The sequence below is a fragment of the Thermothelomyces thermophilus genome, chromosome 1 (assembly GCF_000226095.1).
Source record: "Thermothelomyces thermophilus ATCC 42464 chromosome 1, complete sequence".
Taxonomy (NCBI): domain Eukaryota; kingdom Fungi; phylum Ascomycota; class Sordariomycetes; order Sordariales; family Chaetomiaceae; genus Thermothelomyces; species Thermothelomyces thermophilus.
In genome coordinates this window covers 1,956,523-1,981,529 of record NC_016472.1, presented here as the reverse complement: position 1 = coordinate 1,981,529, position 25,007 = coordinate 1,956,523, and the positions used below count along the sequence as shown (strand labels likewise).

The following is a 25,007-nucleotide window of genomic DNA, read 5'->3' as shown; positions in this document are numbered from 1 at the left end:
GGGACCAGAGCTGAGGTCAAAATACGAAAGTTAATGAAGCAGAGATGCAAACCGACGCAACCCTTGAGTAAGTATAGGTTCTGAATGTGCAGGCAGATGACAGAGTCGCGCCCCCTGCCCTGAAGGCCGAAAAGAATGGTCCATGGCCAATCCATCTGTTCAAGATGCTCTCCCATGCGCTTCCTGTCGCCAGGCCGAAAGCCTCTAGTTCGAGACCAGCAAACCAACAACCACATCAAACTGTCGGTAAGATGGTGGCGAACACCGGATATTAGGATCCCCGACCGCATACGTATGGCCGGGGGATCGGTGTTTGTGGCCCTCGCCCGAGTGTGGCTCAACACCATATACAAACTTCAAGTTGTTCCCACTCGATAGTGTACCGCTGGTACTGCACTGCTCTTTGAAAGGGGGAAAAGAAGAGAGAATGAATACCGAAAAAATAACCCCATCAAACCCAACCCGTCACTCATTTTCCAACGCCAATCCGGGGTATGAACATTGATGACTCAAGAAAAACACCAAAGCAACATACCACACCCCCATCTCCGACCATACACATAAAACACACGCAGACGGATATCCCCAGACAATCAAGCATTCGCCCAAACGCCGCTAAAGTAAAGAACGCCCGCCCCCAGGTCCCATTGTCTGCCCTTCCCAGACTCCCCCCTTGCTCCCGAATCATTTCTTCCCGAGAAGGAAGTTTTTGCCCTTCTCTGCCCAACCAATTTCCTCCGACGCCGGTTGACTGCCCGCCGCCGGCACGGCCACGTCTTTATCGTCGTCGTCGTCGTCGTCATCGTCTCCGCGGCCATTTTCTTTCGTGCTGCCCGGGGGGCCGGTCGCCGTCTTCTCCTTGTCCTTGTTGTCCTTGTCTTTGTCCGCGGCCGGGGGCGCGGGCGACCTCATCCGGGCCAGGGGCGCCCCGTCCTCGGCGCCGCCCGTCTTGACGACGTTGCCCGTACCTCCGCGGCCGATGTGCATAGCGCCGTGGCTGTCGCGGCGGACGACGCTGTGTATAGAATAATTATAAACAACGATCAGCTGGTCTGGACTTCATTGTCTCTTTGTGGTTTTGTCTTCCCCTCGCTTTTTTGCCTATTGCCTTTTCTTCTTCCTTTTCTTTCTCCCCTTTTCTCTAGAGGACGAGAATGAAGAGACCAATCAAAGAGTGGGGTGACGTACGGCTCAACGTCCTGACGGCGGCGCTTCTCCTCGGCGTCGAGCCCGGCGGCGAAGTTGCCTGTCCCGCCGCGGCCCGTCGTCACCATCGAGGTCTTGAGAGTTGGAGTTTGGAGATCCTCGGGCTTGAGCTGCGGCGACTTGGAGCTGTCCACGATGTTGCCGGCGCCCCCGCGGCCCGATGATTGAAAATGCGATGCCATCTCTCTGTGCTTGTCGTCAGAAACAAGAGCGGGTTGAGTAATGGTAATGTAGCGGTTGAGTGCCCGACGTATGTATGTTGCCAACAGACGTGGTAGAACTGAGCCTGACGCGACCACGAAAGCTGCGGCCAGAGGCGGGAGGGCTGTTAACTACCTGATGTTACCTGGGAAGGCGCGCAAGAGACAAAAGCCTTTTTTGAGTGACGGACGGAAAGTGGGTTATTTCCTAATTGCTTGGCTACGCCTAAACAAAGTTGGTTTGGCGCGCTTGCAGAGAGACAGACCTGATCACAAGGATTGTAGGATTTTTTTTTTCTCCGTTTCCAGACCACGTTCTCTCGTGCTTGGTCACCAGGATGGAAGATCTGCCCGCCCTGGCCTGACATCACCTAGGCACCCTGGATTTTCAGCCTGCCCCTCAATTGCCCCTCATTTTCGGGGGGCCTGCTTGACGCCGAGACGAGGGGCACGGCGTTACAGGAGGTGGGTATGTATGTACCTCACATATACGGATCACGTAGTGGAGGTACCTTAACTATGTCTACCGCGCATCTTATATCGGCCGATCAGCGGGTTGGGTCGGACGAGTCTCCTTCGCTAATGGCAGCAGGATTTGAAGCTTCGCAGACACTCGATGGCGCCATCTACACAGTAGTTTGCCCACTCTGGCCTGTAATTTCAGGTGGTAAGCGGGGCCGTATGCGTTTGCGGCTAGGGTAAAGGTCTGTGTGAGCTTCGAGTGAAAACAAGAACAAAAGGCAAACAAGAAGGGAAAAAGGGAAGATAATCGTGCAAACTGAAACCCTCAACTGGAATTCGCTCTCAATCCCTGCTCTTTCGACGGTTGGCAGAGCAAGAACGCACTTCAGAGCGCCTTATACGGTAGTCCGCCTACTTGTGTCCCCATTCGTCTCTCTTGCTCGATCATGGATGTTACAGTACCGACAGAGTGGCGCCAGAACGCTCTGCATATAGTTACTGTTAGGTATGTACCTATGTAGTAGGTAGGCACCTACAAACATATACTCTGGAACCAGGGAAATTTTGTCCGACGCGAGCCGACAGCTCTCGAGTTAGTTAGGCCTTGTCCTCTACGCTTGCTGCGTACCCTGTAAATATACCGATCCGTATATTGCATGTATGTACTGTATGTACATACATACATACGTACTGTACGGAGTACACCAAGGAAAATAAGAAAAGAAAAAACAATGCAGGGGGGCTGATGGCAGTTTTTACCTTGAAACAACCCCTCCATGTCACACACAGCGCGTAAGCAACGCGGCAAACGCTACCCCAATGGGATGGAATCTGGTTGAGACACTCTTTCACAACGGATGCTGTGTAACCGTTTAACCCCAATGTCGCTAAGGTACGGATACAGCTCTTCCGCCACTGGGCTTTCCGGGCGGGGGTTGTCACCAACCTGACCCGGCGAATGTCGTGCCTCGTCTCCTCTTTCGCCGGCATGCTTTGAATAATAAATTTCAGACTGATCGACTCGACACCGAAGTGCGCTCCCGGCCACCTGCGTATTCGTGCACGCTTTTTTTTATATATATAAGAAATTTCGCGGTACCTGAAATGACATAGGAGAGCGATGGCATGGGAGAGCGCCGATAGGGTACCTAAAGTACTTTTTGTATTGTTGTGTATGAACATAACATAGGATGTGTAGGTATCTCCCAATGTACTCTGCACACAAGTATCTTCCCTCCACGACCTGTAGTGTAAGGTGCATGGGAACAATGCCATGTTGATGCAGTCTTTGGCAGTATGAATTTGAAACAGAAACCTAAAAATACAGCAGTGTCCATCTTGGCCGGGGTTTTGACCTGCAGGTGAGCGGAAACTTCCACATGGCGGCTGTGTCAACCTGGCCATGCCGTCTGCACGTCATACTTCAGGGAAAGAAGCAACCGTTGGCTTGTTGGATTGTAGTAAAGGCAGACCGAGATCGAATCTAGAACCAACGTACCCAATCTACCCAACGACACCACCGACCCAATCTACTGTGCTATTATTCGTGAGGCTGTAAATGGGGTTCATACGTCGAGAAGAGCAAAAAATGACGGGAGATACAGAAAAAAGGGAAACAGCCAATGAACCTGTCGGCTCGCCTTCTACCCCTCTTTTGCTGAGCCCAGCTCAACTGGCAATGGTATCACCTCGGGATTGAATCATGACATTTTCCAAGCAATAGTCGTGTTGTCCAACAGAGAAAATAGAGAGTGATCTTCAGCGGACCAGAGGCGGCAGCAGCCCGCAACCCATTCAAATTCTTTGTAATCGCACGTCTCGGCCGGACCCAAATTTCCACCCTGAAGGTGCAGGACTGGGGGAGGAGCAAAGAGGGCACGGGTGCTGCCCGATGCCCTTTGATGACAGGCCAAGAAAGGCAGGATGGCCGTTCATTAATCTCGCCGGTTGTTATGACTGTGAGTTTGACCATGCTTACTGGAATGAACCAAAACATGAACAACTGGTCCATGCAGGCTAATCGTAATCGTCGTCGTCCTGGTTTGAGTTCTTATTCGGGTTGTCTTTGCGGATGGGGATCTTGATACCCTGGCTTGCGAAGCATTTGCTCAGAGCGGTACTCTCGCAAACTCCGGGAAACTTTTTGGCTGAGTAGACTTGGAAGACATCGCTGAAGACGGAGGCAAGAACAGGAGCTTTGCCGACGTTGATGGACCCGTTTCCCGACGAACCGGGAGCGCCAACGTTCACAAAGGAGAAGCGTAGCCTTGAATGTGGGGTTAGCTTAGCCCGCGAACTCGAAGAAGAGAAAAAAAAAAGGGGGGGAGGGGAGAAAATACCGGAAGCATCCCTCGGTGCGGACGCTAAGATCTTGCAATATAAACCAGATGCCAATCTTATCCTGGGTGTCCTGGAGGCGGAAAGCACTGGCGGCTAGGCTCCCAATCAGGTTCCGCGTAAACATGCCCGAGGGCGGATTACCGCTGATGGACATGCGCTGAGGCATGCCGCCATACTGGGGATCGTATACACGTGGAGGTCCGTAAGGCGACGTTACGAGCTGGCCCAGGCCTTGCAGGTCGGCCTGCGGGTAATACTGATTAGGGGGTTGGTAGCTGGCCCCGTTTGGCGAGACGAAACCTGGTTTGCCCGAACTTTGTCAACCGAAAAGATCCCGGAGCGTCCTGGAACAAAGCGCACAAGATGAAAGACCTACCTTGGCCGTATGATTGCTGCATGCCGTAAGGGCTAACGGGTTGGCCCGGAGGAGGGTGATAGGCCATTTGCTGCGAGTAAGCCATATCCCGGCCGGGCGGCACCATGTGCGAATAGGCAGGCGAGGCCTGCTCGATTTGGGCGTAGGATGCAGGCGACGTGGACGATATCGAAGGTGTTGCCGTGGTATGGCGGACGAGGTTCACCTCCTTGAGAGCGTCCTCGGACCAGAGATCAACGTTGAGAACGTACATTGTGTGCTCAATCTCACTGTTCGAACGGGGGGTTCGCGCCTGATCAGCCATGTCCGAGAGGAATGCGAAGAAGGCTTTCAGAGGGAACGGGGTCGCCCTACTTGCAATCGATTTCCTTCCCGGTTTTTGCATCTCTAACGATGAGTCTCACACAAGGCGGTGGCGTGATGGGACGGCGGTCCTGTCCAAGGGGTGTAAGCCTCCTGTCCGTCCGATCCCGAAGAAAGCAAGTCCAGAAAGGGCAAGCGTACCTTATCGCCAAAACCACACATTCGCGCACGTTGTGGCTGTTGCACAACGTCAAGGCTGTCGGGCACCGGATTAGCGCCTCTCCACACGACCGGAGGATATACATGACATGCATAGGCGCGCCCCCTCCCCTCCCCCCCCCCCCGCCCGTTCGCAGAAGCCAGAAGCGGGCGGGCCGCCTCGGCAAGGAAGAAGAAAAAGAAAAAGAAGAGTGTTCTTACGAGTATACCCGGCCCTGATCATCTTCGGAGGAGTACGGCTTGAGGTTCAGCTCTTGCTGCCGTCTCTGCTCAGGCGTGAGCGGGGCGCGTTCTTGGGATTGCGAGGAAGGCGGCTGGGGGGCGTCGCCGGGCTTCCCTGGCTGCAGCGCTCCGGGGCCCGTCATGGGGACGCTGTCCTGGTATTGCGTGTTCGGTGGGGGCATTGAAGGTAGCTGCGGCACCTGGGGCGGGGGATACGGCAGCTGGTGAGAGCGCGAGTGCATATCTGAAGGCAGCGGCTGCGCCTGGCTCGGCGGGTACGGCGGTTGGTGCATGTTGTAGGTTGCGGTCGAGTCCCTCGGGACCGCGCCGGTCGCGGGATCAGAGGCAGTCGTCGGCTGTTCCTCCGAGGGTGCGGGCGTGCTTTTTTGGACGGCGGCAAAAGCAGAGTTCCGATCGGTCGGGAATTAACTCCGGGATAAAGCGGGCAGGTGTTGGCGGGCGCCCCTTCTTTAGGCGACTGCGTCGGCGTGGACTCGAGAGACTGAGGTAGGTCGGCGGTCGATGAGCCCGATTGCCCACTCTGTGGATTGAGGCTTAAGGTGGAAGATGCAAGCGGCGACGCGGAGACGCGGCGTTGGCTTGCGACAGGACGGCCCGGGAGCGTGAGAAGATTGGAGCTAGGTGGGAGCTGCTAAGTACGTACGTACTGTACACTGGGAAGCTTGGGCTTGGCGTTGGAGTGAAGGAAGCCCGCGGTGCTGCATATATACCCCGGATGCTCTGGCGAATGCAATCTGCAAGCCGATGAAACTGTCTTCAACGTCTTGTGTTATTGTGCCCTGGTCGAGTGCCAGACGTATTAGGCTGAGGGTGACCGCCTTGGTGGGGAGGTGCTTGGTCATGGCCGTCAACTGCAACCCCATTTCGGGGACCCGGCTGAGCCTTGGCCCGCTTTGGGGTGTGTTTTACTTGGACGCTAAGAGATTCCAAGGGCCGCCTGTTCTGGGAATGGAAGAGGGGGGACAGTTTAATGTTCTAGTGTTCGGCACTGTGCCGGGGAGCCTGAACCCCACTACGCACGCAGGCACGCAGGAGCTAAGGCGAACCTGGCCGTACACTAACAGTATATAGTACCTGATCTTGTATGGAAGGAGCACTGGTACAACATACCTACAGGACTGTGCATGCCTAGCTGGGTAGGTAGGTAGCCAGGTAGTTACTGTATGTTCTGTACTGTACATACATATATCCAATATGCCACTTGGACTTGCAGTTTGGAACGCACTATTCCGTACGGCCACCCCGCTAGCCGGGTCTACGTAAGGTGGGTTCGGAGTACTTATGTACTGTTCAACTAACCTGAGCCTCCACTCTGGCCGTCTGCTACGGGCCCGCTAATGCTGAGCAGTTCTGGTACGTACAGTACGGACGTATGTATGTATGTATGTACGGATTACATACATGCATACCGCTGCAAGCCGCGACATGGCGTCGCTCAGCCGCAGTCACGGTCGGATGCTAAAAAAGAACGGCCGGCAGGGGAAACAGATGTTGCAGATTCTCGAACAATGGATAGAGCGCCCACGAGTTACAAGGCGGTAATAAAAAAAAAAAACTGCCGTTGCTCGAGCGGCGCGTCTTGCCGGTCAATCGGAAACACCACGACCCAGCCCGGAAGGAGGCAAGGTTACATGGATTCCCGAGCAGACGCCTCTGCTTAATGACGGTCAGCTCCCCCCCAAAATATATCCTCCTCGTCTGCGACGCGCAGGTGTACTCCGGTATTGGACGCTTGGGCTCGCTCGACCTGGGGTGTGGCGCGGGCTATGCGGTTGTGATACATATCTCGATCCAACCTATCCGTTACCAGACTCTTGTTAGTTCTTTGCTCGCCCGGGGGGCCCTTGACGACCAGGAGCCGAAGCCGGGTTCGGGCTGCACGGATACAACCGCAGATCCGGGTCGCCTGTCTCGGAAGGGAATTGGGCAGGGGGACCAGTCAGACGACCGCGGAGTGAGACACCGTCTTGGACCGCATAATCTGTACATACACGCATACATACCTCGGGACATACACATAGTTAAAGATTGAGAGGCCCGTGGGTTACGGTGAATCGCCGAGCGGGCCCACGCGGGTTCCAAAAACTCTCCAACTTTGTTTTTGATCCAGAACTTCCACGCCTGGGCTTGGACTGTGCTACCGCAAATGCCCGCGCGTCGACCCCCCCCCCCCCCCTTCTCCAAGAACCTTGTTTCCACACCGCTACAGCAGCATGACAGCCAGTGCATCGTTTCATTGGCCCGGCGGCACGGCTGCTGCGGCTCGACAAGCAGGTGGGTGCTCCCACCCGAACGGCAGCCAGTCAGCAGATGGTGTAGTCTTGCGGGTTGGTATATTTGCAATCTAGTTCCCGTGCGGTAGCCAGATGTGGCATGTGGTTCACCAGACGCAGCCTCCTGGTGTTATAACGGACAGCGCTATGGCGAAGCAACCCCTGAATTAATTGTGCCCAGATCTGTCGGGAGCGTACAGTACATAACAAAGTATGCAAGCATGGCCCGGGAGGTCTGTCTAGAATTGCGATCTCCATCGGCCCCAGGTCTCTGAGGTGGCAACGATGGCGGCGGCCTTCGCCCCCTACCTAAGTCCGGATGCCGCTAGTGTATAAGTATGTGTGAGCGCGCGAGACCGAAAAGACGGGTGCGTCTCACTTACAAGAAGACCAGGCCTGCATGCGCGCGGCGTGCTTGTTGCGGGAAGCTGGGCTGGGTGCGTTCCTATTCGACCCTTCCAAGACGCTGCATTCGAGTCTCACCTGCCACCAGGTTCACACGGCCCCCCGGAGTGAGGGGAACCGCCAGTAGGTTCACCACGCCCTCTGCGCCCCTCACGACAAGATCCCTGCTGGGTGAAGCTATAGCTCGGGTCGCGAGGTGTTAACAAACCGGCCAGCCCCGCCCGGGGGAGGGGGGCGAGCTTGAAAAGTTCCGGCCAGACTCGTCCGGTCCAATGTGCTCGTCACCTGCTGGGGAGTTCGAATGCCTACAGAGCCTCGTAGCGTGTACTAGTAGTGTTATATACTACAGTAGCCAATTCGGGCGCCAGGGAAGGGATGTGCTAGACCTCAGCACCGATAGTTATTGCTTTTCCGATCTCGAGCGGGCGGGTCGACGTCGCCATCCAAGAATAGCATCGCGGAGCTGCGTGACCCCGGCTGCCCCTCCCATTGTCTATTAATTTCATTCTGCTTCCTCGTGGCCTTTGCCGGCCTCGAAAAATGGGACCCAACGCCCCTGTAGTGTACTAGTAACTTGCGGAGAGTCCAATGGCCCGGGCGAGGCATGGGTTCTCCACGATTTCCCGATTCGTGATGGCAGGCGCAAAGCCGAGACTCGGGGCGGCATCGTCGAATACGGAGTACACTACGGACTAATTAGCTTCGTACAGATCAATCCGTACAGTTTCTGGAATCAGGCGCGGAAACGGCCTTATTAGGATTCTCTTTGATTCAGAGTTTCGCCGTGACGAATTTGAAAATCGATGGTTACAGTGCACAACCTACTGTGCAAGGTTGCCGAGTGGTGCCATCCATTCATGAACCCGGCTTCGCAGCATGGGATGGAAGGAGCTCCTGAGTTCCCCGCTGCAACGACAGATGTGCCCCGACCGGAATCAGTGAGCACTTGTACGGCGTATGTTTGTGCAAGCATGTATGTAAGGTATGTACTGTAATCCGTATACTGCTTACTACTACTTCATGCGTACGGAACAACTATTGTACAGATTACAGAAAGTGTACGGATTATACTGCGGAGTATACACACCCTTCGCACGGACTCTGCCTTAGTGTATTGGCAACTCAAGTCCCTTGCCGCGCCAAGATGGGTTTTTTTCGACGATCCCCCCAAACCAGCGAGCGAGGAGACCCAAAAAGGTGCAATTCGACAGAGAGCAAATCCCAAAACGGGAACATGCCATCCGAGGTTTCTTTTTTTTTCTGGGTCGCCAGAACCACCCGGCTTGGCGTTACGTTTTGAGGGAAGGATTCGACGTGTTCCACAGCAAATCCGTGCACTCAAGACAGTCCAGGGGTTGCCATCCCGTGCAGATTCATGCGACACCAAGGCAGTGCTGCAACGCTGCGGGGATCACAGCGAGCACACGGAGCGACTAATAGTACACAGTATCTGGACCGAGATGTCGAGACCACCAGGACTTTCCCACACCTCGCCCTTCAGCATACAGCACTACAGGCAGAACCCGAGGAACAGGAAGGACTACTGCCCCCACACATTGGCCGGCCTGCTATGTACGGATTAGATACATACATACATATATACCGATACATACATACATACAGAATACGCAGACGCTCTCGCGAGATCGAGCAGCGGCATCAGACGTCGCTGGGTCTGGGCGGTGGAAAGGGCAAATAGCATCGTACCTACGCGGATGGGTTCTGGATTTGAGGGTGCTAATCTGTCTCCGGCCTCCCGTTTGCCGTCCCGATCTGCAGCAATCCCATCAGACGCCGATACGTGTTTGGGCCCCCTCCTTGTGCGATTTGGAATACGGGAGAATGCCGCGCGCCTCCGATCTGTTGTTGCTGTCTCGAAAGCCCTGATCGGCCCGCCCCAACCGGTTCTCGAGGTCATGATTCGGGCTACCTAGTGCTCGAGCAGACGCCCAGTGCCGGTCTTAGAAGGGTAGCCGCATCGCGTGGCAAGCTGCTCACCGCGAATATCATCCCGAGTGTTGTCTGGAGCTTGAGGGTCTATACTACGTAGGGGGCAGCAGTATTATGACCAGAAACGAAGGGCGCATGCGTTGCCGGCAGCAAGGGTTGCACGGTACAGTACGTGATCTCTGGCTGTCCTATAGGTTGACCGGGTGGCTTCGCCATCCAACTAAAACCCTATAGAACAAATAACAAAGTTTGAAAACAATTTATCAGCATTTTCTGCCTTTTTTGGTTGGTTTGGTATAGAGGTACTCTTTGGAGGCACATGGCCAAGTGCGATGATTATAGAGGTATATCTGACAATATTGATATGTATAGAGGATAAAAAAAAGGTTCCTGTCTCACAATTACATTCCAGTATTCTTGCTACTAGTAATAATGTCTTTTTCCCTGTTCCCTTCGAGTTGCGTCTTGCTCTCTCCCGGTTTCCTTCCATATTCACCACTACCTAGCTCGTTACCCTTGATTAAAAAAAAAAAAAAAAAAAGGGGCAAACTAAACAAAAAAGGGCAGTTTGTTGCCGGCAAACCCTAACCCTCAATGCTTCCATTCCTCCCCGCCGAATATTATTGTATTGTTTACCTTTTACCCATCAGGGGTTTGACAACGCAGGCAGATAAAGTAGCGTAGTAAATATATGTCTTGCGAGGTAGCTGAAGGACGCCTTGTCTTTCTTGCTGTGTGGCACTCTCAACACCATCGGTTCCTTTCCACTTGATTCCTGAACTGTTACAAGCGGTGAGAACGGTGACATATCCAGCGGCGTTCCCTCCCACTTCAAGTCTCAAGTGACCCCTCGCCTCAGCCTAGCCACCGCACCTTACTCTAGTCCACTAGGCACGAGTCAACGGTCAGTTGGCCCACCCATCCCTCGCTAAACTGCTTCTTGTGTAAACGTGTGTATGTATATACAAGAGTTTATCAAGATCGAGACACGTTGAAGGGAAAACGGCTTCGCAGGAGTGATTGATGCTCCTTGGTATCGTACAAGACAGGGTTCTAGTACAACATGTTATGTTTCAAACAAACACGACCTGTGTCTAAGCTCTTCTGCAAACAGACAATCCCCAGCTCTCGACAAGGTAGAGAACAGCTGACGCCTTGTCCCTCTAGCGCATGTATAGATAGACCAAGGAAGAGAACTTAGAGTGAAGACGCAAAATCAAGAAATCAAGCAAAGAAAGACTAACACCAGTCAGAGCTAGTGTTCGTATCAGTAACAACCAAGGTGAGTATAGTGTGTGGTAACAAGCCTGTATCGTGTCGAAGCAAGACAAAGTGGAGTAAAGCAAGTCAACTCTCAATCCGTTCATCCTCAAAAACCTCCGAGAAGCCCGGTTCCCTTCTTGTTTCTCCGTTCCGTTTGCCGTTTCCCAGGGTACTGTAACACCTCTCCGAAACGCCATGCTTCCCATAGAAAATCGTGACAAAGGCCCCCCAAGCTCTCTTTTCTTGTCACTTTGCAATCGAGTGAACTGTCTTTCTTTCCCCTATGCGCGTGTAAACCAGACACCCCACCCATCCAGGTAGTAGTACTAAACAAGCAGGAAAAGGCAAATCAAACTTCGCTGGTAGCGGGTATCATGTTCGGCCTCCCTCTGGTTGTGATGATGGCTGTGAGGGCTAACAGGTGCGAGTCAGGGGTATCGGTATCGCGAAGCAAAACATCCATCGATCATGAATCAGCCAGCTTGGCAAAGTGTTTGGACCAGATCCACCCCACCACGTCGCGCGGATCATCCTGGTTTTTAGCGAGCCAGAGCTCGCCCTTTTCGGCAATCACATCGAATATCTGTTTCGCCTCCCAGTCAGCTAGCCTGACTCACATAGAAAAAAAAAAAAAGAAAAGACTCACCTCCCCTGCTTGGTAAGTCAGATAAGGATACCCGGCCTCATGTTTGGTCTCTTCAATGTTGAACTCAAACAGCGACGCCGCCAGCCAGAGCACGTTATAACCTCTGCCGCCGGTGCCGGTGGCCCCTCTGTCCCGGGACGACGCCCGCGACGATCTGGCGCTCCTCTCCTCAGACGCGTCGGGCAGCGGCAGCGCCGAGCTGAACAGGCCCGACAGACGCCTCGTCTGCTGTTCGCCGGCGGCGCTATAGGCCGGGTAGCTCGAGCTGAAGGTTGAGTTTGAATCGCGCCGATTGCTGACCGACATGGCGGCGGCCGAGTCGGAGCTCTGCCGGGGCAGGCTGGTCGAATCATAGCTGCGGCCGGTGCTGGGGCGCGTGGGAGGGAAGCCGGCGCCCACGCCGGGGCGAGAAGTGCCTGTAGACTCGGCAGGCGTGACAGGCGATCCGGAGCTGCCGCGCGTGCTGCCGCCGTTGTTGTTATTGTTGTTGTTGTTGTTGATGCCCGAGTAGTAGTCGCGGTAGTAGTTGGCGGGGCTAGGAAGGGCGCTGCTGGCCGGAGAGAGACTAAACTGTCCGCTGTTGCGCTTCACGAAGTCGGGCGTTGGTAGGACCGGCGCGTGGTCACTGTTGATGGACAAGCCCCTGCTGCGGGGCGAGACGATGTCGCCGGGGCGTGAGCGAGTCTTGGAGCGGATGGACGAGGAGTCGTCGGTGGTTGATTGGGATCCCCTGCCCTTGAGCGCGGGATTGACGATACCGAGTGCCTTGGCCCTCTCCTCCTGCAGCGCAAACTCCCGCTGGAAGCTGGACACGATCTCGGAGATCTCCGGAACATGCGTGACATCGGAGAGCGGCGCCTTGACTTTCTCCTTCCAGATAGCGAACCAGGACGCCTGTATGCTGATGAACTTGCCGAGGCAGATGTTGCCAATCTTGGCCGTCATGGCGGAGAGCTTGGGCAGCTCCTTCTTGAGCGTGTCATTGAGCGCCTCGTACTGCTCCACCAGCTCGGCGAGCTGCTTATCCACCTTCTTGCCGTTGGCTTTCAGGGCCACGTACTTTTCGTAATCGAGACGTCGTTTGGCTCGCTTCTTCATGGCCAGAGAGGGGTTGCCATAACACCTGATGACCTGTTCAAAGGGCTCAATGACATGTTTCCGAACATCGGCGAGCTGGAAGACCGCATCAGCAAATAAAAAAAAAAATAAGATACAAGATCGTGGAATCATGGACGGCACTCACATGTCTCTCCAAGGCGATCTTCTCGATGTCCCTCATGGATACGTTGAACTGCACCCATTTGCTCTCCAGGTGCGCATAATCCCTGGATGGCTGGAGGCGCATGACGAGCTCCATAGAGGAGAGGTACTGGAGAAACTCATGCACGTAGGTGGCAACGTTCCTGGTGTAGTACTCGACGTCTCGTAGCACAACCTGGAGCCGCAAGTAGTCATCGCCAAACTGCTGCTGGAGCCTTTGGTACTCGCTATCTTCGGCGGGCTTGGCGGCGGCGGAGACCTGGAGTTTGTCGACGCGCTTTCCGAACGCTCTTGCTATCCCGGTCCGCACGTCCGACTCTTTGCGCTTCCGATTACTGACGATCTGCCCAACCAGCTCAAAGTTCTTCTTGGTCTTGTTGATCTCGTCAATCGCCCCGATTACTTGTGCCCGCGCATTGATGAGCGATTCACGGTCCGGATGGTCCTCCGGGGTGTACTTGAGCAAGTGGGTGATGATGTCGGGATACTTTGTGATGCGCTGCATCGGCTTGATGAGGAGCGAATCCAGGTTCCAGGCGCTGGTCAGTTCCTTGGCCACCTCGTTGCACTCGTTAAGCCAGAGCATGACAGTCTCGTCTTCCTGAATCTGCACGAGACGCTTCGAAGAGCTGTCGCTGGATCTCAGATATACCTCATGCACCGCCTTGAGTTGCTCGATGTTCTTGATAAAAACTGAGCCAATGGCGGTGAGGCGGTCCTTCTCGTCGTCCTTCTCCGGCCTGTTGGCAGAGAAGGAGAAGTAATTCGCGGCCGTCGGGTCGGACTCCTTTCCATCTGGCATTGGCTGAGGCGAGCGCTTACCCTTGGGAGTGTACACGCTCGCGGCGCCCTCCTTGAACTCGGCGAGAAGAGCGGTATGAAACGCAATGATCTCATCCGTATTCCTGAAGATCAGTTTGACTGTCTTGCTGTCCAGATTCGGACACGCCTCGGCCGTGCCCCTGTAGATCTCTTCGACGACGGTCATGTCTCGAACAAAAGCATCCTCCGTATCGATGAGCTCCCGAATCACCAGCTGCCTCTGCCGGAGCCGTTGCTGCTCCTCTTTCTCTTTCTCCGTCAGCGGGATCTGTCCATCATACGGCGCCTCACCCACCGAGACCCGAGATGGATCTCGGTCAAGGCGGAGCTGTGAAAGGGATTGCGGTGACGACACGGGTTCGGGAAGGTTCCCTTCGTGGCTGTATGCGTAGCTCCCTGGTCGGCTCTGCGCGAGATCAAAAGCGCCATCCCGCTCATACCCGCGCTCGGATGGGGGCGGTCGGGGAGGGTCACGCTCGGGAAGTGGCGCTACCCCCCCTGTATCGGACCCGTTGCTAAGCGGCGTGAAGGTCCCTGCATTGGCGGGTTCGGGGAGCCGCTGCTGGCCGCCGGCCAACTCAGGAATCGTGGAGAACGATGAAGTGCCAGGTCTTTCCAGCGCCGGCGATTCCGGGCTTTGCACGAGCTCTCCAACGCTTGACGCACATGTACTGAGATCGCCCGTGGAAGGGACAGCTCGGAACGACGTCCCGTCGTCATGGAGACCTGCTCTATGCAATTGTGACGCAGAACTAGGGTGGCCAGCGTCTCGATCTTCGCTACCGAACGAGAAATCAGTCCATGCAGAGTGCTGGCTAGACCGGTTCCCGGGGGCGAGCAGTCCGGGAACAGCCAGGGTGTGCGAAGCGTCCGACAACCTTCGACACTCGGCTGAGGGCGGCCGTGCATCAAAAGGCGTGCCAGGATCGGACGATGCCAGAGTCGGATCACGTAGGGCAGCGATATTGTCACGCAGGCGCGGCCCGGTATAGAAATCCTCGATCCGATCCAGGTTCTCAATCTCGACTTGAGGCTCGCCAAAGCAAGCGCCCCCCATTCGCGAAGCCTCGGGGACGACAATATCAGGGGCGCTGGTGGTGGGAGGCTCATCTTCTTGAGACACGCCGGTTTGGGATGTGGTTGCACGAGGCGGCTCCTTGTGCGACGGCCTGAAATCAGGCTCTGGGCCCAGTATGGTAACAGTGGTCTTGTAGTTGTCTGAGAACGTGTACGGCCGCGGCACATATTCGTCGTCTTCTTCCTCGACCGGAGGAGGGGCGGGAGGGGTTTCCGGTTGAGATTCAAAGGTCGCGCGGGTCGGCGTGACCTCGGGCGAGGCTTGCGGTTTGGTGAGCGATGACGGGTCCAGAGAGATCTTGATGGAGATGCTATCCTGTTCGTCGCCCTCGTCATCGAACGGGGACCGGTATGATGCTCTCCTGTGCAAAGCAGGGGCGGCGACCGTTTGCTCCGGCAGTTGCTCGGTCGTACCAGGTTGAGGTGCGGTCTCGGCCTGGCTCGGAGCGGCCGCCCCTTCCGGTGCGTCGTCATCCGTAGATCTCGATTTCGGAATCTCCTGCCTGGGCGGATCGGTCTGCACCTCTGTATCAAACTCGGTAACAGCACTTGTCATGGAAACCGCAGAAAATGGAACTCCGTCCGGTTCGCCCAATGGAGACCCGCTACCTGGAAAACTGCCCGGAATTTCCAACCTGAGGGAATCAGGCCGAGCATGGAATTCCTCTGTTGGTGCTTGGGCCGTAGATGACGTCCCTTTTTCGGCCTGTTGCAGTTCGATCTCGGGTACTTTCTGTTCCGCCGTCGCCTCACGATGCCCGCCGGCTGTCTTTGGTGGCGTCGGAGCAGCATCAGCCGCAGCATTGGCAGCCGCCGTGGCCGTAGACGTAGCCGCCTCAGCCTCTGCTTTGGCTTCGGCGACGGCAGCCAGTTCTCTCTTTCTCTTCTCTGCGGCGGCCTGCCTGGCTTCTCTTGCCTGGGTCTCCCGAATGGACTTGCTGTAGGCTAGCTTGATGGTTTCCCGCCGTTGTGCGAAGTCGATCGCGCCAACGGATACCTTGGGCCTCCGGGAGGTCAAATCTTCCGTCCGGGAGGCAGGCCGTTGTGGTTGCCTCAGGGGGGAGCTGCCCCTTTCCGCGGCTCGCATTCTCGACGCGGCGGTTGTGGCAGTGGCAACCGACTGTCGTGGCCGAGAGCTTCGCAGGGTTGGGGACAGCTTCGGAGGTGGGATGGAGACGTAGGCATTGAGCCGGCTGCTGGACTGGGTGGTGGAGAGGTTGGATGGAGGAGGCTTGCGAGTGGAGCTGGAGGTTCTGCTTGACAACCTGGGAGCGGAGCTCGTCGTAGGCGTCCTCGCGCGCGAAGCCAGTGGCCCGTGTTGCCTGGACGTTCTCCCGCTTGATGCGGAGTGTTTGCCGAAGGTGGAAGGAGAGTTGGACCGGGTCGACACGGGGCTGCCGTGGCTCGAGGCGTCGTTCACCCTCCTAGCAAGTATCGGGAGGCGCGAGGTCGGCGAGGTCGGCGAGGTAGGTGATATGGGAAATTCGGCGTCAGGCCTGCCCGCGCCGTAGTCAGGACGCGCCAAGGTTAGTTTGGATCCGGCAAGGTCGCTGTGGGCCCGAGAATGTTGGGTTCGTGGTGTGTTCGACGCATGGCGATCTGTGGTCTGCTGCGCAGTCGGGGGAGAGACTGCCCGGTACCAATCGGTTGGCGAGGGCGGTTCGATATCCGGATCCGAGAGGGTCCTCATTTGTCGCCGCACAGGGTCGGAAATGCTGGACTCGGAAGTCCTGGGCCGGGCCGATTCGATGCCGAACCCGGGTGTGACCGAGTCGTGCTGCTCCGGGAGGATCTCGCCAAATAAGAGGCCGTTCTGGCGATGCGGGGCGGATTGCGCCGTGGACTTGGATGGCTTCGCGGTGGCGGAACCGACAGGTCGCGGCCTAGATATCCTGCTAGCAAACGATTGCGAAGTGCCGGAGCCTTGGTCTTCAGCAGCGGGCTTGGGTCGCTGTGCGCTCCGCGTCCCAGAACCCTTCCCGGGATCGCGTCCTGTGTCTCGTGTCGCCCACGTCCTCGGTGCGCCCTGCGAGGTTGCACCACTCCCGGCGCCGGGAGACTTCCCAATGGCGCCCGTCGAGGCTGTGTCCCGCGTTGAGGCCCTCGGGATGGTCTTCCGGGTGCCGGAAGCGGATTGGGATGCGGGCTGGTCAAATTTCTTCTTGAGATCCTTCACGCTGGGCGGAGTGCTGCCGGCTATGCCACGCCGACCGTCTGCTGTGGCTGCAGGCCGTGTGCCTCCAGTTCCAAGATTCCCGGATCGGCTGTCTACCGGGTTCGAAATCGAACGCTGGCCCGGTCGCAGGGCGTTGCGGTGCGACACGGGGACGGCAGGGTGTTTCGGGGTGGTTCCGTTCCCGTTCGAACGCAGAGAGGGCGGTTGCCGGGGGCTGCTTATCACGGCCGGAGCCATGGGGTCCTTCACCGGCGAGGAGACATTCCCAGCACTTCCAGCTCTTTCGGCAGTTCCGCGCTGCTGCACGCTTTGGTAACTGCGGTAGAAATCGGCCGGGTCTACCACGTCGTCGGGAGCTTGTGGATCGTGTTCGGGGGCATCAACATCAGCAGAGGAGCTGTGCGGATCTGGGACGTAGTGCAATCGCAGGTCGGCGAGGCGGTCGGAGTACTGAAGCTGTTGCTGTTTCCGTGTTGAACGGGGTGAGTGGTGCGATTGATCGTGATTGTGATCGCGATCGTGGCGGTCGGAATTGCCGAGATGGTCAAGGGAGTCTGAAGACGAGCCGAAGCGCGAAAGAGGCTCGTCTTGGGGACTGCCATGATCCATGGTGTCGTCGGGCTCGTCCCTTCCTCCTCCTCCCATCACTCTTCTTGGCCTTGGCAGCTTCTGGTTGCTGCTACCTTGCTGCACGCACGCCTAGGAAACACTTGGCCGGGAGCGAACGAGACACCGAGATTTGCGGGTTCCAACGATCGTCGCACGTCCATGCGGGCAACTGGGGGGGTGTGGGAGCTGTGGGCGCTTTCCAGGTTGGTGGGCGGGATGTCGGGGGCCTGCCGGCGTTGATGCGCTGGCAAGCACGAGGATTGGCTGGATTGGGCTCGATTGGCCTCCTGCGAGGAGCGACCGGGGGCAGCCTTGGGGAGACCTCATGAGAAACAGCGACTCCTCCAGTTACCACTTCCGCCGCCCCTGGTGCAGCCCGCGGATCAGCCCGGACCGCCAAGCCAGGCCCTAGTGTGGGCTTGGCCAGGCCCTAGTGTGGGCACCAAAAAACATGAGTTGGGTATGTACGGATTACAGTAGTCCGTACAGTACACTACACACACGTCCGTAGAAACGTATTCCGCACATACACGCACTATGCAAGGAGTACCCCGTAAGTTCGAACACACATACGGATTTCAATTGGGAGCGACGGGCCCCTCCTCCCCGCTTGGCCTCCGCCTCTCCCGCTTCCAGTTTGCACGCCAGGCCTTTAGCGGCCGTTACACAGATATCCCAACCAACTAACTACACTTCCTCCAGGGCTCTGAATCCTAGCGCGGTACTTGCCGCCAGTGGCTTTTTTGGCGCAGGACCCACGTACCACGCTAGGATTCAGAATCATGGAGGAGGTGTAGTACAATGACTTGCGAAGAATGTTTCTCACTGCCCTATGTATTGACCTTTGCATTTGGGCACGCAATTATGCCCATGACGTGGTTGGGTTCTAATATCGTCCGTCCTAACTGACAGTTCTGTTTGTAAATTTAAGGCACTTACTTAGCTTGCCTACGGTGTATGTATGTAATCCGTACACACAGCTCATACTTTACCCACCTAATGTACCCTAGGTATGTACATACCTAGGCAAGTAGGTATGTATGTACCTTGTGTATGAAGTGTGTATCCGCCCATACATGCATATATATGTACCGAGACGGGTATAAGGTGCTAAGAACCAACGCTTCCGCCGCGGACGAACTGTGATTCCGGCAGTTAATTCTGAGTGCAATTTCCTGTGCCCGCATCCAAAGTGCAGTGTACTATGATTCATCCTGTAAGCGGTCCGAGCACCCGACCCATCCAGCTTGCAAGGGCAGCTGCAGCCAAACTCGATCACGAGTGGTTGCAACTGCCCAATTCAGTCGCGTGGCAGGGTTAAAGGCGGACAGGCACCTTGAGATTGGACCCGGAGGTTGGAGAATTGCATCTCCAAAGAATCCGGTCATCACAGCTTTGGAAACAACTGAGTGCTCAGCAGCCAGAATCTGCCTCTACTAGCGTTTAGGCAGATAGCACACACGAGGTACTTGCCTAGATAGGTGCCTCTCTATCTTCTTATTTTATTGTTTTGGTTTGTGTCCTTGTCTGCCACGTTTGGAATCCCAGGGCATGCCTGGCAGCTGGTCTCAAGAGAGCAGGCTTACATCTGTAGACTGAGACATCACCTCATTCTGCATTTTGCAGTGAGAAGTCTTTTGACGTGCATTCAGGACACGTGCCCCGGCAGCTACGATCGGGTGCCTTGCAAGAACCGAAGGAGGTGCATGTCGCAGCGGTAAATGACCCGTTTAAATGTCAGCAGTTCGCTGTTTCAGAATCGAACCAAGTATTGTATGTACTACGCTACTACCGTGTTGTGTACACTGAATACACTACGGAGTAGGCTTCCTGCCTTGCTGTGCTTGCCTTCGAGTTGCCAACAATGTGCCGATGTGGTCTTTCGGAGGCCCGCTTTTTCATCGGGTAACGCCAGGGCAGGCAGGGCAGGGCAGGCGGGGCAGGCAGGGCAAGCAGGGCAGGAGCGGATTCTCCACGTTCCCATCATTCCTTCGACCAGATGAGGTCAGCGAATCACAGCTTTTCCATCTGGGGGAGGCATGAACGGCCGCCTGGGGGTTTCGTGGCTGCCCAATGATGGCCGCCTCGTCCTCCACAGCGAACTCTCCCGAACACGCGCTGCAGCCAGCACTCGCCAACCGAAAAGTCAACAGGTATCCGCAAAACAGTAACATTCAAACGCCGTTGACTCCTCAATGGTGCTTTGTCGCAGATTGGCCAGGCAGTGAAAGGTTGCAGACTGTTGGCCGCCCGGCCACCCACCCACAGCCCTCGACGCGCCCCGACGCGCTGCCACACGCTCGAGCGGTCGCGGCGGGGCCGGAAGGGGAGGGGGGAGCGCGCAACCCGGTGCATTGCGGCGTTATTAAAACGTTGCCGCTCCTCAGCCTGGGGCTTGGCTTCTTGTTAGGGGTCGGCACGTCGGCACCCCGCCATCCAATTGCCAGAACGGTCTGGACGCGCCCGTTGCTTTGCCGTGTCGTTTGCGGGAGGAATTTTGGCGGGTGGGAAGCATCCCGTTATTTTCCGTCAGGCTTTCCCACGCCCAGTTCATCTCATCCCGCGACCGCCCCTTGCGCCCTGCCCAATCACTTGGAAGCACATGTTCCTGCCGGCTGCTGATAGGTCTCTCCTGCTTCCTCGCATTCCTGAAGACCGATATCTCTCGTTTGCACCGCGTGCATCGGTGGGAACTTTGGGTTGGCTCGATATCATTGGAGGTCCACCCAAAAGTTGCACTTGTTGAGTTTGCCGAGGTGTTAGGCAGTTGGAGTCGTGCGGCCGGACTCCGCATTCATGACTGGGACGAATTGTCTCCCGGTTCCAGGACCTGGACCGGGACCGGGATCCCGGAAGAGGGGCCGGAGCGAAGCCGAAACGCGCGCCCACGACAGTTCCGTTCACCGTCCGGCAAAGCACATCAAACGTGAGCCCGCTCCACACGATGGTGTCGTCAAGCACGCGTTGCTTGCCCAGTATTATTCCGAGATCCAGACTCTGCGGCAGTTCGCCCTCTCGAAACTGTCTTCGTCTTCGCGACTTCGACGGAAGAAGATCGCATCGGTAGGGCGGCGCAATGCCGCCTCCGACAACCCTCCAACCGAAGACGAGCTTGCTTTGGCTCATCTCCTTGACTCAACCATTGTCGCACGCCGTCACCGCGACGACGTCGACCGCGACCTTCGCTGGCAACAATGGGTCGGCTTCTCGCAAAGGGGCGATGAGTCGAGCGTGACGCTCTCTGGAGGCCTTGAGGGATCCATCTACTCGCAGTCCGAGGTAAGAAGTGATACAGATTGCCATGCTAGAGTGCATCACTTACCCATCCGCGTGCACAAAGATTGTGGACTTTGTCATCTGGCTCTTGTTTTCTAGGGAGGGCACCGGCTCCTGGCCGAAGCACATCCTGTGCGATGGCTTCCGCCGACAGACCGGCGGACCTTGCAACAGGCCCAACCCCGGGACCGTGTCAACCGTACCGGGATTATACGTTGTTTATCCCAATCCCCACGTCCAGGCCTTGAAGCTGTCACCATGGCCCCAGCTGCTCATGCTGCTGGGTAAGGAAGGGGAGCGCATCATGCTTGATATGCTAGTCGACTGTGCCATATTCAAAGCCGTGCCGGCCGGCAAAGGAAACCTCTACCAGCTGTCCGGGATCCCACTGTCAGAACTTGAACCTATAACTCAAGTTCGTGGTAGTAAAGACTCGGGGCCCAAAAGCAATGGCAAAGGCGGTGCCGAGCTCCGTCCATCCGAGATCGCCTTTGTCAGGAGTAGGATGCTGTATGCTAGGGCCGCCCTCAATGCCCGAGGCCTCATACACTTTGGTCTGCGACATATTCGTATGTCAAAATCCCTCCTTTGCCCAACACGATGCCACACTCACACCAGTAGACGTCTTGAACCGACTGCCCTACAGAGGGCCGTCAGCAGAGAAAGCAGACCGCGGCGATGAGAGTGCCGTCCACATCTTGATGTATATATTTCCGCGTCAATTCGGCCTCCACAACGTTTTCACTTCGACCGTAAACCGGCAGGAAACAGCCCAAAGGTTTCAAGACTATACGCTCCGTGAAGGGGAAATAGCGGCCAAGTTCCCCAGGTCAGAGGCCGACAAGACGCCTACCAAACATGTCCCCAAGAGACTCAGGGGTAAAGCAGTGCAGCTGGTCCAAAAGCTGCGTGTGCTTCATTCTCGCTGCTCGTATGCCGAGATGCTGCACCATTATTGCCCGGTAAATGCATTCCGCCATGCGATCGACTCCCGAAAGCTGAACTGACAAATACATCTAGATACCCTTGCAACACGATGGCCGGGAAGCGGCACAGATGGCTTTGACTAGGACGCTTCCGTCGTCTTCGAGGCCGCCAACCAAGTCTGCAAGGGGCTCCAAAAGATCAAGACCTGCGTTTTCGGCTATCCCAGACCTCCAGTATTCCTCCATCACCGACCTAGCCACCCCCGCTGCCAATGTTTCGGCCTTCTGCCGTGCAGTGCTGTCCAAAGTGATACCGGATGAGTTTTGGGGCCAAGGCTCGGTTCAGCAGCATAACAAATCGTGTTTCCTGGAGAAGGTTCATCACTTTATCCACCTTCGGCGCTTCGAGAGCATGTGTCTCCACGAGGTGATGCAAGGAATGAAGGTAGGCCCGGATCCTTCTCTCTCTCTCTCTCTCTCTCTCTCTCTCTCTCTCTCTCGCTCGCTCGCTCGCTCGCGATCGATCGATCGATATACATATACTGATAGTGCTACAGATCAGCAACATAGAATGGCTCGCACCCCCAAAGCTGGCCGGTCAGAAATGCTCCCAGTCCGACACGCGGAAGCGGACCGAAATTTTCTACGAGTTTTTGTATTACTTGTTTGATTCATTTTTGATACCCCTGATCCGCAGCAACTTTTACGTCACCGAGTCCAATCTCGACCGGTACCGCCTCTTCTTCTTCCGCCATGACGTCTGGCGCTATGTGGCCGAGCCAGCCATGGCGGTTTTGCGAACTACCATATTTGAGGAGGTGAAGACGGAGGACGCTCTCCGCATCCTGCAGTCTCGTCGGTTGGGGTATTCCCAAGTGCGGCTGCTCCCCAAGCAGAACAAGATGCGCCCCATCATGAACCTGCGTCGGCGTACGCTTCTCCAGGGCAACAAGATACTTGGCCCCAGCATCAATTCCATACTGAGCCCAGTTAACTCTGCGCTCAAACTTGAAAAGGTGCGGCCCCCGCTGTCTCCCGCGTTCTTTGGCTGGATGCGCGCCCTGCTGACCGTCATAGACCCGAGACCCGGACCGCCTAGGCTCCTCGCTCTTCTGCGTGGGAGACATTTACCAGCGCATCAAAGCCTTCAGACTCGGACTCGGAAAGACTTGCCCCAAGCTTTACTTTGTCAAGGTCGACGTCCAAGCGGCCTTCGACACGATTCCGCAGGACGCCATGATCAGAGTCCTTCAACGCATCCCTCGCCAGGCGTGCTACAAACTCCTCAGGCACGTCGAGGTTGCCCTCCTCGAATCATCGTCCTTCTCCGGCTCAGCTACCGCCGCCGCCAACAAGCCGATCAAGAGGTGGCACACTACCGCCCTGGCGGAAACGAGCGAGGAAGAAACAAGCTTCTCCGAGCGGTTCGAGGCCTCGGTGGTTTCGGAGACGAGGAAGAATCACCCGGTCTTCATCGGCGGCGCCATCCAGAAGACCCATGCCACGCGGGACCTCCTGGCGCTCGCGGCCGCCCACATCCAGCAGAACCTCGTGCGCATCGGCAAGAAGTACTACCGCCAGAAGGAAGGCATCCCGCAGGGCTCGATCTTGTCGGCGACGCTGTGCAACTACTTCTACGCGGACATGGAGCGCGAGCACCTGTCGTTCCTGCGGGCGGGAGGAGGAGACGCGGGGGGTGGTGGCGGCGGCGGCGGCGGCGATTGTCTGCTGATGCGGCTGATCGATGACTTCATCCTCATCACCACCGACCGGGCGAAGGCGACCCGGTTCGCCGAGGTGATGCACCGCGGGGTGCCGGAGTACGGGGTGACTGTCAACGCGAGCAAGAGCCTGGCCAACTTTGAGCTGGCGGTCGCGGGCGCCGAGGTCCAGAGGCTGGAGGAAGGGAGACCGTTTCCCTACTGCGGATTGCTGATTGATTGCAGGACGCTGGCGGTCACGAAGGCCCGGGACACCGGCAGGAAAGACAGTAAGTCATTTTTTTTGTTCTTGCCTTCCTTCCTTTCTCCAATTTTTTTTTTTTTTTGCTTCCTCCCTCGTTCTGATTCCTTTGGACGTATAGATAAAAGTGAACTCCTGAATGACTGACGGGGATGGGGCAGGCATCTTCAACTCGCTGACAGTGGAATACTCACGTTGTCCTGGGAGGAATTTCAAGCGCAAAGTCATTAGTAAGTTCGGAGTTCCCTTCAGGAATGTATCTAGATTCCTGAGAGGGACCTGGAATTTTTATTTTTATTTTTATTTTCCCCTAGATGGCTGATACTGGACCTAGACACTTTCAAGATCCAGTCTCACCTTATGTTTTTCGATACGTCGCACAACTCGCGTCGCGGCGTGCTCGCAAACATCTATGCCGCTTTTGCCGAGACAGCGACCAAGATGTGGGCCTACGCCCGGTGCATGACCCGCCGTCCTGGCACGGCGATTGTCATCGGTACGTGTGCTGCTACCACGGCCTTGTCAAATAAGGGGAGGGGAAGGGAAGAAAAGTCGAGGCTCACTTTGCTGTTCACGTAGATACGATCCGGACCTTGATCGACGTGTCGTTTGTGCTCCTGACGAGCAGGTCGAGGAGGGAGCGCTATCCCGGATATGTGTGCCATGTCAGCAAGGGGGAGGTTACTTGGTACGTTTCTCCTTATTTTCGCCGGAAGACGGCGGCGCTTGTTCTGGAGCCTGATTATGTGCTGATCCAACCTTTGGCAGGCTGGCCATGGCGGCGTGCAGACAGGTGTTGGTGAGGAAGCAGACGGTCTATCGCGAGGTGATTGCGTGGCTGGAGGAGGAGACTCGCAAGCTGTCTGGCTCCAAGGAGCTGGACGTGAAGGTGCTGGTTGGCGTGGCGAAGGGCCAGCTCGTGCTCCATTGAAGTTGTCGATGATGCGACGGCTTTTTGATAAGTTTGCGAGATGCCGGTCTAGTCAGAGAATGACAGTGCATCGATTGTTAGA

General features: G+C 56.2%; 4 protein-coding genes across 4 annotated transcripts; 1 reads left to right on the top strand and 3 right to left on the bottom strand.

The window, feature by feature from the left end:
- Positions 1-515: 515 nt before the first annotated feature.
- MYCTH_2294987 (uncharacterized protein) lies at positions 516-1,723 on the bottom strand. The gene is made up of 3 exons (XM_003658724.1): positions 1,543-1,723; positions 1,189-1,392; positions 516-1,015 (listed from the first exon to the last, which is right to left on the bottom strand). The coding sequence occupies exons 2-3, from the start codon at positions 1,386-1,388 to the stop codon at positions 685-687; spliced, it is 531 nt and encodes a 176-aa protein (XP_003658772.1). The 5' UTR covers positions 1,389-1,392; positions 1,543-1,723; the 3' UTR covers positions 516-684.
- Positions 1,724-3,884: 2,161 nt separating this feature from the next.
- On the bottom strand, positions 3,885-5,831 carry MYCTH_113912 (uncharacterized protein; the record flags this gene model as incomplete). Its single annotated transcript, XM_003658723.1, has 6 exons — positions 5,308-5,831; positions 5,089-5,143; positions 4,939-5,018; positions 4,585-4,853; positions 4,208-4,508; positions 3,885-4,134 (listed from the first exon to the last, which is right to left on the bottom strand). Exons 1-6 carry the CDS (start codon positions 5,619-5,621, stop codon positions 3,885-3,887), a joined length of 1,269 nt encoding a protein of 422 aa, XP_003658771.1. The 5' UTR covers positions 5,622-5,831.
- Positions 5,832-13,013: 7,182 nt separating this feature from the next.
- On the bottom strand, positions 13,014-18,115 carry MYCTH_2294980 (uncharacterized protein). Its single transcript, XM_003658722.1, has one exon. The coding sequence runs from the start codon at positions 17,828-17,830 to the stop codon at positions 13,073-13,075; it is 4,758 nt and encodes a 1,585-aa protein (XP_003658770.1). The 5' UTR covers positions 17,831-18,115; the 3' UTR covers positions 13,014-13,072.
- Positions 18,116-24,265: 6,150 nt separating this feature from the next.
- Positions 24,266-24,687, top strand: MYCTH_2294977 (uncharacterized protein). The gene has a single exon (XM_003658721.1). It carries the CDS (start codon positions 24,355-24,357, stop codon positions 24,571-24,573), a length of 219 nt encoding a protein of 72 aa, XP_003658769.1. The 5' UTR covers positions 24,266-24,354; the 3' UTR covers positions 24,574-24,687.
- The last annotated feature ends 320 nt before the right edge of the window (positions 24,688-25,007 follow it).